General features: G+C 42.9%; 3 protein-coding genes and 1 long non-coding RNA gene across 4 annotated transcripts in view; 2 read left to right on the top strand and 2 right to left on the bottom strand.

The window, feature by feature from the left end:
• Positions 1-8,198, top strand: part of CTNS (cystinosin, lysosomal cystine transporter) — an 8,462-nt gene extending 264 nt beyond the window's left edge. Inside the window, exons 2-11 of the mRNA XM_009278184.2 lie at positions 261-334; positions 1,440-1,518; positions 2,907-2,991; positions 3,084-3,187; positions 4,187-4,318; positions 5,104-5,203; positions 5,298-5,417; positions 6,506-6,676; positions 6,890-7,007; positions 7,385-8,198. Coding sequence (XP_009276459.1) covers positions 271-334; positions 1,440-1,518; positions 2,907-2,991; positions 3,084-3,187; positions 4,187-4,318; positions 5,104-5,203; positions 5,298-5,417; positions 6,506-6,676; positions 6,890-7,007; positions 7,385-7,515 — 1,104 coding nt within the window. The 5' untranslated portion in view covers positions 261-270 and the 3' untranslated portion in view covers positions 7,516-8,198. The remainder of the gene's footprint in view (positions 1-260; positions 335-1,439; positions 1,519-2,906; positions 2,992-3,083; positions 3,188-4,186; positions 4,319-5,103; positions 5,204-5,297; positions 5,418-6,505; positions 6,677-6,889; positions 7,008-7,384) is intronic.
• On the bottom strand, positions 4,052-8,699 carry LOC103898001. Its single transcript, XR_657520.1, has 2 exons — positions 8,639-8,699; positions 4,052-4,132 (listed from the first exon to the last, which is right to left on the bottom strand). It is a non-coding gene; the product is annotated as an uncharacterized LOC103898001 (long non-coding RNA).
• Positions 8,700-8,748: 49 nt separating this feature from the next.
• Positions 8,749-11,995, bottom strand: TAX1BP3 (Tax1 binding protein 3). Its single transcript, XM_009278332.1, has 4 exons — positions 11,894-11,995; positions 10,955-11,074; positions 10,550-10,627; positions 8,749-10,336 (listed from the first exon to the last, which is right to left on the bottom strand). Exons 1-4 carry the CDS (start codon positions 11,993-11,995, stop codon positions 10,199-10,201), a joined length of 438 nt encoding a protein of 145 aa, XP_009276607.1. The 3' UTR covers positions 8,749-10,198.
• Positions 11,996-12,182: 187 nt separating this feature from the next.
• EMC6 (ER membrane protein complex subunit 6) overlaps positions 12,183-12,338 on the top strand; it is a 2,148-nt gene continuing 1,992 nt past the window's right edge. The window contains exon 1 of the mRNA XM_009278330.2: positions 12,183-12,191. Within this exon, the coding sequence (XP_009276605.1) occupies positions 12,183-12,191 (9 nt within the window). The remainder of the gene's footprint in view (positions 12,192-12,338) is intronic.

Here is a 12,338-nt window from a genome sequence, read left to right as displayed (position 1 = left end):
TAGGGGGGGCGGTTGCTGTGTGTGGCGGGAGAGGGATAAGCTGTGAGGGAAAGATGTCCGCGGGGGACTTTGGGCAGACAGAGAGACTGAAAGACCGATGCCCTCTCGGGGGTGCTGAGGGTCCCTCAGCCGGGCAGGGCCGGGGGCCGTGGTGCTAGGGAGGGAGCTATTTGCGGGGAGCTGCCAGCTGAGGGGATGGGCTGGTGCCCACTCAAAATGTGTGGGTCCTGAGCAAAGCCTTCCCCCCACTTTTCCTGCAGTTCTTCTGCCATGAGGATGCACTACCTGCTCCCGACTCTGCTGTACTTCTCGCTTGTGCTGCTGGGGCCTAGCGGTGAGTGTTTGGCCATCCCAGCTTGGGCCCACAGGGCCTCCTGGGCAGGGGCCAGGTCTGAGCCGGTAAGAGGTGGAAGAGGGCTGCTCTGCAGTATCCCCACCATGCCTCTCTGGGGAGACCTGTGCCATGGTTCCCATCAGCTCGTCTTTCACACGTTACCTTTGACTTGGTGTGTTCATAGACAGACAGTGCTACACTGAGGCACTGATGTGATGGAGCACTTGCCTTGTGCTCCAAACTCAACCTCTGCAGAAGCAGATTAAATACTGCCTGTGGTGCAGTCGGTGATGAACTGGGGAGCTCTCCTGCACTTAAATAACTTCTTAAGAAGACTGTGTAATACATGGCAAGAAGAAAATAAGTGTCCAGGGCAACCTGTTTATCTCTCAATTTCTGGTCTTATTTTTATATAGCTCTTTGTTCTTCCTCTTGTCTCTTGTGTCCTTCAAACATACAGTAAATAAAATAGATTTGGATTCCAAATGTCAAAACTGTTGACACATGACCACCTTGTGGTTTTGATACCAGTTGTATTGGCACTTGGAATCTTGGCCTCTCTTAAAGCATGATGTGGTACAATACAGCTGGATTGTTGTAAAGTGTACCCCTTAATAGCAATATTTCAGAGCACTATAGTAAGGTGCTTGTGATTCCTGAAGTGTTAAGATTCTCTTGAACATCTGGGTACCTGGTTTGAATCTGTGACCCAAGAAGCAATTTTAAACTAAATTTTGGGCATTTATGACTCCTAAGTTACTAGGATCACATCAAGAAACAATTAGTGTGGGTTTGAAGTATCCTATAGCCTTCTCTTGACATGAACTTTTGTTGCACTTCAAATATTTAAATTGCTTCCTTGTAACATGTTCAAGTGACAGTTATTTACTTCTCCTTTTGTTTAGTCGCCTTGACATAAGCTGTACTCCCTTTGCTGTTTATCATGTGTACTAATTTTATTAATCTGACACTGCAGGTACCAGTGGACAAAATGTCTATATCACAAAAGAAAGTAGGTAGTTCTTCTGAAGGAGCTATTAATCATTCATAGTAATTGAGATTTGTGTGGGTTTTTTTTTTGGTTGGTTCGTTATTTTCCCCCCAGATGGAGTCATTGTTTTGTCTGTCCCTGAAGTGGTTTCATTAGAAAGTGGAAGTTCAACAAATGTCACTATCTCTCTGAGGTAAAATCATGATTGCATCTTTACTTTCTCTTTGCAACGGGGGACGAGCAAGTGGGTAGGACTTGGCTATATACTTAAGACTTTCCTGCAGACTCAGTTAATTGTTCATACAGAGTGAATCTCACTGGTGTGACTGGCCACTTCTAGACTATTACATCGCTTAGTACCAGTATGGACCTAGACAGTGCAGCATTCTCACAAACAGCCTTGTATGGTTGGCCTCTGACAACATCCCATGCCATTTGTATGGAAAGTTGAGCAGGAAAAGATGTTTTACACTGTCTGACCTATATTAGCTTACTGAACTGTCTTCCATAAGTGAACTTACAGTTCCTCCATTTCTAAAAATTGATGCTTAAGAGAAACTTGCATTTCCTAGAAGGATCACCAAAAGAACTTTATCAAGCAAATAGAACTTGCCATTTCTAGCAAAGAAATGCAGCTACTCCAGAGTGGGGGCTGATGCACCTTAGTCTCATTGTTTAATACAGTGCATTGTTTACCCATGTTTTTGCCATGTCAGCCTCTTCCCAGGAAAGGATTGTTAAACACACGCAGCCCTCCCCTTTGGGATCTCAAAGTTTGAGTAAAAGGAACAGTTGAAAATGCAAGAATCATGATAAAGAGGAAAATAGCAAAACATGGCTGCAACAGTCTAGAACTTTTATTTTTGCAAAGATACATGTGATACTGTAATCTTGTTCATGGACAAGTACAGGCATTTGAACCTTATGATATTTTAAGTACTGCTGTGCAATTAAACCTGAACAAATGCTCAGTGGAGTTCTCTGGGAAAGCTGTGCAGGACTATGTCACTTGGAGGGTTTTTATTTGAGGGTTTTTTTTTGTTTTTGTCTTACTGCACTGTTACAATGTCTGCCCTTCATCGCCCAAGCACATGTCCATCATTTCTGCCCCTCTTTACCAGCAAAGGGTTAACAAGCACAGTGATAGGATTCTGGTGGCAATGACTTTGCTCTGTCACTTGTGTGGAGAAGAGGGAAGTAAAATGTGGCCATATAACTGTCTAGTGCCCATCACTAGTTCAGATAAAAGAAATAGTACAATGCTAACATACTTTGGTGCTGGTGTTCCTCTGAGTACTAGGTAGGTACTGTCTTGTATGGGCTGTTCATTATGTTTGGAACAGCTGTGAGGATTTAGCAATGTCCTGGTTTCGGATTTTACTTTTTGGTTTTGGGGTTTTTTTCCCCCTCCCCGATTCTCTCCCCCATCCCACTGGAGGTGGGGGGGGAAGTGAGGGAACGGCAGTGTGGTGTTTATCTGCTTGTTGTGGTTTAACTCTGCAGGCAGCTACTCTCCCGCAGCCCTGAAGCAATCTTTGTGAACTCGGGCACCAGTCTAACTTGTTTTTTCTGCCTTCACAGGGCTCCATTAAATGAGACACTGGTGATAACTCTTAATATTACACACTCATCAAAACACAGCACCATTGTTGAACTGCCTGATGAAGTAAGTGACAGAACAGACTTCTGACCTTATGCAAAAGCCTACTGCTAGTCTGGTGCAGCTCTCCTCTTTCTTCCCTCCACTTTGCCTTGCAGGTACAATTGCCTGCAGGTCACACTAAAACGGACTTCCAAGTGAAAGCAGATGATGTTGGACAAGTAACAGTTTATCTTTATACCATTAATTCCAACTTAACTGGGTGAGAAACTGGTTTTTAGTTCCACTTACTATCCTACAGCTTCCTAAACTTTGGGGTAATTATTCCCTCCTTATAGTTAAATAGTTAATGGGATATGGGTGGTATGTGGTTGAGGAGATGTGGTGACCGTCCAGCAATCCCCAAGGTATTCAGATAAATACAGGTTATGGAAGAAGAGTGATAGTCTTGGTATCTTAGATTTCATTACTAGATGACTGTGAGTTCTCTTGGCTCCTTAGTCTGGTTTTAATAACCCCTCCCAAAAGTATCAAAACTATGTGTCAGCTTTTCTGATCCAGGAAGCATTTGGTTGTAAATGTCCAGTGGGATACCATTCTGACTGTGCAGAACTCGTTCTGGAGTGCTAATAATCTGATGCAGCTGTGCGCCCACATCACCACCATGAGATATAGGTGTTTTGCTTTCTTGTTAGGGGAGCCCTCTTTTCACAGATGCCAGTCCTCCCTAATAGGAAAACAGTCTAGCAAGATGGAGAAAGCTGGATTGTATTTGCTTGTTGCCCAGAAGCTACTGAGCAACAGGATAGTCCTGTTTTACTTCCTCGTTTCACTTCTGCTTTTAAGACTCAAAGCAAATGCAGAGGTAAGCATATGAAATGCTCAACAGGACAGGCATGATCATGAGGCAAATGGCAGCACGTGAAAAGTGAAACTCTGCTCTTGCATAACAGACCTTATGCTAGAGAGTGGAAGCCATAGGCACAAGATGACCTTTTTGAAGACTTCTATGGTAAAAGAATGGAAGGGAAAGAGTGAGGCAATAAAGAAAGGGTAGGTTGAGGGTAGGAGTGGGAGATGTCCTAAACATAACAAGGACACTAAAGAAAAGGGGAGCAACTCAGCTGAAACCAACTCTGAATCTTTACTTCTTGTCTCAACACCTGGACTCTGTTTTGTCTCTCAAAGCAGAACAAGGCCAAATCTCCTGAAAAAAGTGTGAACAGACAAATTAACTAATTCTGTTTGCATTAACCATCAGACCTAGGATTCAATTTCAAGTGATTCATAGCATCATAGTGAGATACGCTGATGAAGTGATTGGCTGGATCTATTTCCTCGCCTGGTCTATCTCCTTTTATCCTCAACTCTTTGAGAACTGGCGACGAAAAAGGTAAAGAGACTTAAGATGTGTTTGCAAGTCACTTAAGCACTTCTGCAAATCATGTTCCTAGCTTCAGTTACATCTGTCTTGGTTATTGTGAATTATGCATGGAAAGACTGGGGAAAAAAGTAAGGCAAAGATAGGGCCTGAATAAATGCAGCCCCAGTGAGCTTTTATGCGTGCAGGTCAGAGGAAACTAAGTGCATCCTACAGACACCTAATCCTAAGCTTTGGCATCCATTACTAATTTGTGATAGAGGAGGCTTCCCCACTCCCTTTGGTGTCGTGTTCTAAATCATCCGGCCAAGCCAATTGTGGTGACCACCTTCAAAGATTACTTACCTTGTGAGCTGTTTATCAGACAGCTCCTTGTAGTGTAATCACTAGGCTAGCTCCCCTTAAACTAAACAGGGGACTGTAAATAGAAACATTATTATATATGAAAACTAAAGCATTTGTTTTGGCAAAGATGCACTACTGCTTCTATGGATGCAGGCTGGAATGGTTTTATCAGACTAGCTGAGCTCATGGAGGGGTGAAGTTAAACAGCAGGGACACAACCTTGTCAGTGAGAGCTGTTGTGAATACCAGTGCGTGGCACATGAGGGATATTTCACCTTGCTTCCTGATAAACTCACAGCATCATGTTGTCACAATGCCTGCAGCTTTGGCTTACATCAAAAATTGCCTATAAATCAGTACATTCTAGGGTCAAGTTGTCCCTGGAACTGCCTGTAATGCTCTGATGCATATTTCTCATACTTTCTTTTCCCCACCCCCCCCCCCTTCTCTAGTGTTGTTGGACTAAGCTTTGACTTTATAGCATTAAACCTTACTGGCTTTATAGCATACAGTGTGTTTAATGTTGGACTCTTCTGGATTCCCTTGATTAAGGTAAGCATGATTGTCTCTTAATACTTGCCAGTGGGTGGGTATCTACAGAAGGGAGTTAAGGCATTTGGCTGGTTTTGGTTTCTCTTACATTTAGGAGGAATTCTTAGTCAGTTATCCCAGTGGGGTGAACCCTGTGGCTATCAATGATGTTTTCTTCAGTCTCCACGCGGTAACTCTAACTCTCCTCACCGTAATTCAGTGCTGCATCTATGAGGTAAGTCTTGATGCTGGGCTGACCTGTCAGCTCTGGCAGAGCTCCCTCTGCTGACACCTCACCACTCACCGTCCACTCCTTCTGAGCTCCCAAGTCCTCTTCGTTGCGCTTTCATTGGCCTTGATAGAAGTCAGGCTTCACAATCCAGCTGCCTTTATCTTTCCTGAGCCTGTAGCAACTCCAGTATCTACTGGAGCCTCATGAATGTTCTGAGCTTGTAAGTAAACTCCTTAGGGACTCAAAATAACTAAGGCAAACAGCCAAGTTTATAAAGTTCCCAAACAGATCTCTAGCCAGCACATAGATTACAGCCCTACACAGTACAAATGCTGGTATGTGCTCTGCTGTTTTCTCACTACTTGGAGCATTCTTCAAGCTAGGACAGGTCCTCAGGGATTCCCTGCAATTCAAACTTCCAGATTTTTTTCAACCTCTTTTCTTCTAAAACGGCTGCAAAGGCCCTTTTATAATTCCCACCCTTTTCGGGTGAGACTGATTGTTACAGTCAGGTGGCTCTCTATTTAATTCCCATTGTAAAAGCCTCTGATCTGAACAGCCAATTTTCTCTAGATGGTAACTGTTTCTCTCTTAGGTTTAGCATCACCAAAGGAAGCAGCCCGAAAGCGTAACAGCCCATTTGTCACCCCTGCTAGGTGCAATAGTCGTTTCTAGTGAAGAATTAGAAGGCAACCGTGAATCTTCTACCATAATGGCATTAGCAGCCTTTTGCATATATAGGAACTCTTGATATCATCAGACTGAACTCAGGAGATTGTTACAGGTGTGGCACTGATAATAGGCATCATAAATACTCAAGAATACTGCCACAATATTGTTTCCCACTTGCTCATGGACAACAGTGTTCCAAATGATTGATGGTGAATATTGCTCATCAGCTCTTGCAAACCTACAGCTGGTTGCCATAGCACTCATTCAGTCTTAAAATTCCCTTGTGGTATGAGCCTAACTGGTACAAAAACTTGTTTGGACTGTAACCTTGCATAGTCCTGAGCATATTCTATACCTTACAGTGTGTCTGGGGATGTATGACCTAGGTCAGTCTAAGTGTATCTGCACTTCTGTTTCAGAGAGCAAGTCAGAAAGTATCCAAAGTTGTTGTTGGACTACTGGCACTTGCATGGATCTTCACATTTACAACACTGTTTCTTGCTGCAGCTGAGGAAATGACATGGCTACAGTTCTTATTCTGCTTCTCTTACATTAAGTTAGCAGTCACACTGATAAAATACTTCCCACAGGTAAATCTGAACTTTTCTGCTTTTATATTATATTCCCGCCACCCTAAGCCTGTAGTGTATGCTCTTGAAAGTCTGACTAGACTAAACCAGCAATAATTATTTATTAAGTCTTTTAGTGACAAAAACAGTGTAGTTATACAGAAGGCTTCTTAAATGTTAATCTCAGAAATGCTTGTACATGACATGCTGACTGACTTCTTGTTACATTCTTAGGCATACATGAACTTCCGTCGGAAGAGTACTGAGGGATGGAGTATTGGAAATGTATTACTAGATTTCACTGGTGGAAGCTTCAGCCTTCTCCAGATGTTTTTGCAGTCATACAACAATGGTAAGGCTGGAACTGAGGTGGCGGGGCCTTTCTTAATGGGGTGGGAGAATCCTGCTACAAAGCAGATATAAACCAGTAGGTTATCTTGGGAGAATGATGTTTGTGCTATAGTATGGGTAGCTGTTCTTATTCTAAGAATAAAGAATCTGTTCATATTCCTTCAAGATAGAAAATGAAATAGCTGTTCTGAAGAAACCACAGGAACAGTTATTAATTAGCTTTGCATAAGATGTACACTACAGACAGTCTTAAGGTGTGTCTAAGCAGTCCAGGTAATAAACATGAACTTCTCTAATATGTATGGCATGACCTTATAGTCTTGAGACAAGACTACACTTGAGGAGCTAGTCTTAACTCTCTAATTTTGTGTTTGACAGATCAGTGGAAGTTAATCTTTGGAGATCCAACCAAGTTTGGCCTGGGTGTCTTCTCCATCATCTTTGATATTGTTTTTATGGTCCAGCACTACTGCCTTTATAGGAGACGAGGGTATGAACCTTGTGAATAACATCACTTGTGAAGACAAAAACTTTAAATTGAACTTTCCCCTACCCTGGCTGAGGGCTTTCAAGCTGCCTACTGCCAGTTACCAGAAATACTGATTTTGATCTCTGTTTTATACTCTGATCCTCTCTGGTATGGAATACAAGCTGTTGCCTTGCCAAATGCTGATTGCCAGATGCCTTAAAGGACAGCAAGCTATCTAGCCACCACTTGCAAATGGAAGACTCATGCCTGTTGAAGCTGCAAAGACAGCTTAGCGTGAGCTGTCCAAGCAACGTGTGGCTTTTTTCCATTAACAACAGGAAGGAGAAAGACCAGAGTCATGTCCTTCTGATTGGAAGTGAAGCACAAAGAGCAGAGTTCTGGCTTCCAAAAACCTGAGATCACAACCACTTAAGATATTAATGTAATGACTGAAGACTGTCTGTGGATCTAAGTGCTGCTGCCAACTCCTCACAGACAGATCACAAAACACCACCACTCAGGCTGGCTGTTAACAGCTATAGCAGTACATAAAAGAATGAGGTTGGTAGCAAATACACAGATGTTACAAACCTGAACTCTTTATTAAAAAAAAATACTGGAAAGAAGTAGAAACTGTATTCTTATTTCACTGAAAGCTCTTTCAAAGATGCTAAGACAAGTGCTCAGATCTATCTGAACACTTCTAGTGCACTAACTTCATTTTGCTCAGTTCTACTGACATGCCTTGAATCCTAAATGGTGGATGGTAACGATTAAAGATTTATCAGAGAGATTATTTCTAAGTGTATCATGTTAATTAACAGCCCCATGATTAAGGTTTAAACATGTTTTTGTTCCTGGGCAGCTTTCTAACTACACAAGGTATGTTCTAGGTAGAGATCAAGGTCTTGAGCTACTCAAAGGTAAGCATTATACCCTTTTAAAAGAACTAGAAAGGAATCCATGCATTTGTACTTGAACAATACTTGAATGCTCAAAAGCTACTACACCTTAGAACAATACTTGAATGCTCAAAAGCTACTATGCCTAAGTGTCAACCTAAGGAAAACTAGAACCCCTTCTCCCCCCTGCTAGAGACCAGGTGAGGTTTGACAGCTCACTAACACTGCAAAGACCCACCAGTGAAATCAGACCTTACTAACCTCAGACTGCATTGTGTTGATGTAGTCCACAATCCACTTTGAGCCAGAAAAGAGGTGTCAGCTGGAGGCATTCAAGAGATGTGGCATTCTTAAACATAAGGAGAAACAGCTCAGGAAATCCAACTTTGTTTTATTGTGTGTAAAATCAAGTGAAATAGCAGTACAAATAGCAGTGTGTCTTTATAGTAACAAAAATAACTTCAACTTGAAAGCCTTAAAATTTACCACTGAATTCTTAAGTTACAAAATTCAAAAGCAGTATTGGTAGTAATTCCATAGATAAAAAATGGTAAATAGGCATCTGCTGGTGCATACAGAACAGTCTGAGATGCATTAGTCACAACATACATACATGGCACAGCAGTAATGTACTGAATAAGTTAGTCTGCCACCTCCTCATGTTCTATTTACAACAGCTTACCTGAAGACTGCTTAAGGAAAGTATAGATATGTATAAATCAACTGAAAGGGATTAAGAACTCCAGTTTTTTGGATAATTGTAAAGCTAGCTGGTTAACAAACCACTAGGATGCTAGGTAATTAACTTAGTGTTGCAGCAAGAATCTGAAATCCTGTGGCATGTTGATTTAAACAACTTAGTATCTTACCAGAAGTTTAAATTTGGTCAAGAGGCACTTTTGGAAATTACTGGCATATTCATCTCTTCCATCCAATAAATCAGTGATTTAAGCAAAGTCTTCTAGAAGACAGACCAAAATCCACCCCTCCCATTTCAAGTCCAATAGAAGCAGAAGAACGGAAGACTCTACAGCTACAAGCAGCTCTTTTGGTAAGTTCAGCAACGGTGTTTTCTTTCCTGCTCCATATTCCTTTCATTTAAACTTGATTCATTTGATGTTACAAATTACTTGGGAACAAGAATTAAGGTTTTACTCTGACAGTGAAGTTGAACTGTAGTGTCTATGAACTTCTAGTGTACTTCACAGGCATTAATCTAACACTTCTGTGTTACTTAGTTGTTTCTTGTCTGAGAAGAGGCTGCTTTGTAGTAAGTATCTTTGCAGTAAACTGTAATGCCCCAAACCCTTCAGCATACTCTGTCTAGCTAGCACGTGATGTGGGATTAGTACAGTGCTCCTCCCCACAGCAGTGTGCAACTCAATTCTGGCATTTTAATTTGATAGCATGGGGGGACAGGACAGCTCGCTTCTAAAAGCTTAAGCGCAGCATTATCTTCCATAGCAGAAACCACATTTCCTCTTAAAATAGGAAGCTTTTGTGCTACAAAAGAATCCTGTCAAAGTTAAGGCTTTTCCAGTTGCTTCCTTAGATAACTAGGGTTTCTCCTGTCCTCCTGAAAGCCACGACTACAATAAAGTCTTACCATGTACCTGCCGGGAAGACTTTAGAGAAGCACTCTGCTGAGGGGACTAGAGTTTTACTACTGCCAGTTCCACCAGAGGAAGGAAAAAAAAGTGTTTACCACAGTTAGGAACATGCACTCCTTTCAGCCAACATGTTCAGGTCTAGTATTTGCTTCCTTGCTTGATATCAGTCTATATATCTCCCTCCCCAACCCTTCCCCAACTTGATGATTGATTAGGACATCATGGATTGTTGCACAGCCTTCTGCAGAGATTGCCTGGTCACCAGCAGCCGTACCACTTCTTCGTTCCTCTTTGTCAGCCTCTTCCTAGCTTGGTCATGGGTCACCATTGTCATATCCCAGCCATTCACCTAGGAAAAAAAACATGAAGTAAGGCAGGTGCATGGACTCACAGGTGTCCTATAACTGTTCTATCAGAACTACGTAGCAGATAGGCTTATGCCACAGCTCAGTTTATTTATAAGCCCCACAACTGTCCTGGGAAGTACCCAGAAGACAGTATTTCCCCCAGCAGAAACATCCCTGTAGTGTGCACTTAGTACTTGTCTTATCTTGGTGTTTACCTGCATGATCTTATCTCCAATCTGAAGTCCTGCAACTTCTGCTGGGCCTCCTTCTGTCACCCTTGTTACATAGATACCCTGGGAAAAAAATTAAGTGTCCATTTACTAAATATGAGAGCATTAAATACTCAAGGGCCATCCTACCTACAATGCAAAAATACTTTGTAGTATATTACAGGGTTCTAGTTAAAAACAGGTTTGTGCAATGTTGGAAAATAGAAAAGGCAGAGAGCTAACTTAAAACAGGCTTAGTCTGCAAATGGTAATGTGGCAGCACAGTAACCTTAGTAGTCAGCTATGTGAGTGGACAGAATATGGATGCAAGTGAGTAGAGCTTGCTAGGTGAGTTGGATATGCTCAGCCTTTTGCAGAGATAGTTGCTGCAGAAAACAAAGAGCATCTGACCTTGTCGGTCTTGTCTTCAGAGAAAGGATTCTGAGTGGGATCCTGATCAATGCCACCTCCAATGCTGAATCCCAGAATCAAATTGTCACCTTGACGAAGCTTATGTATTTCAATTCTTTGCTGAAAAAAGATAAAAAGAGCCGAGTATTGTGATCACTGGAAGAAATCTCAAGTGTGCTTCAGACACAGATACTTAAGACCAAGTTAGATTGTCTTTCCCAGAGATGCCATAAACCAACTAGAGCAGGCTGCGTCGCAGCTTGGTAAGTTCACGTATTGTAAACAGACAGCTCTAAACCCCCTTGGCAGCATGGAACTATCACACAGCACTTGCTGTCTGTCAGTCACACGCAACCTCGGTGTTGACAACAAGTGGCTCTGAACTGTTGTCAGCCCTACCACAAGATAGCAGGACAGGAAGCCATCTGCAGGCTCATCCCAAGGGCGCTCGTGCCATGATACAGCCAAGCTCCTTAACTGCTCAGTGCTTTACCACTGCCTGGAGATACAAGGGGAAAACACTAAAAACAGAGCAGGTCTCTTCAAACATGAGTCACATCTTGCTAAACAGCAGTCACTCATGGCTAGACTCATCCTGCTCTTTATCCATGTGCCTTGTGCTCCTGCCTAGCCTTATCAGTGGAAATAACAACCTATTATTAGGATGGTTCTTTTTTAAAAGAAGTTATCAACACGCTTTTGTAATCCAGAGACAGGTTCCTTGCTGCCTGATGAACGCAGGCATCTGACAAGCTGTACTCATTATCTAAGTACTGTATAAATGCCAGCCTGTGCAATTCTTGAGCTGAGATAAAAAGCCCTGGTCTTAACTGAAACAATAACCACCCAAAAGGTTCTTCTCAAACAGCCCTGTCAGACACTGAGCTTCCCAAAGGCGCTGGGCTCAGGCCCTCACTAGGATACGGACCGCGGTCGCACCAGGACAGCTTCCATACCCTCAGGGTTGTCTGCTCTTACACAGCTGGGAGTGGTGCAGCATGCTTCAGCCGGGTTAACCCAAAGCACGGTTAAATTTCGCATTCTAACTAGTGGAAGAAACAACAGCGACCCTTGCTTGCACTGTTTGTTGATTGAGGCAACTAATATACTTTAAAAGCTCTACTCCTTAAGCCCCACCTAGGCAAAGCCCGGTGCTTATCCTGCCTAGGTCGTGCAGTTGCCGGCAGCAGAGGCGCTCGGGCGCGCCCGCCGCATCGCCGCGGGAGCGATGGAGAGGGTCAGCCTGTCCCCAAGGTACTCCGCACAAAAGAGAGCGGCTTTCTCCGCGAGGCTCCGGCGGCGGCTTACTTATTCCTTCTTTTCTCAAGCAAGGCCTGAACTGGAGGCGGCGGCCGCAGCCCTCGGCAGGGCTCTGTTCCCTCAG

Source organism: Aptenodytes forsteri, unplaced genomic scaffold (assembly GCF_000699145.1).
Source record: "Aptenodytes forsteri isolate BGI_AS27 unplaced genomic scaffold, ASM69914v1 Scaffold66, whole genome shotgun sequence".
Classification (NCBI taxonomy): domain Eukaryota; kingdom Metazoa; phylum Chordata; class Aves; order Sphenisciformes; family Spheniscidae; genus Aptenodytes; species Aptenodytes forsteri.
Note: the sequence above shows the minus strand (reverse complement) of the source record. Positions and strands in the feature narration are given on the sequence as shown.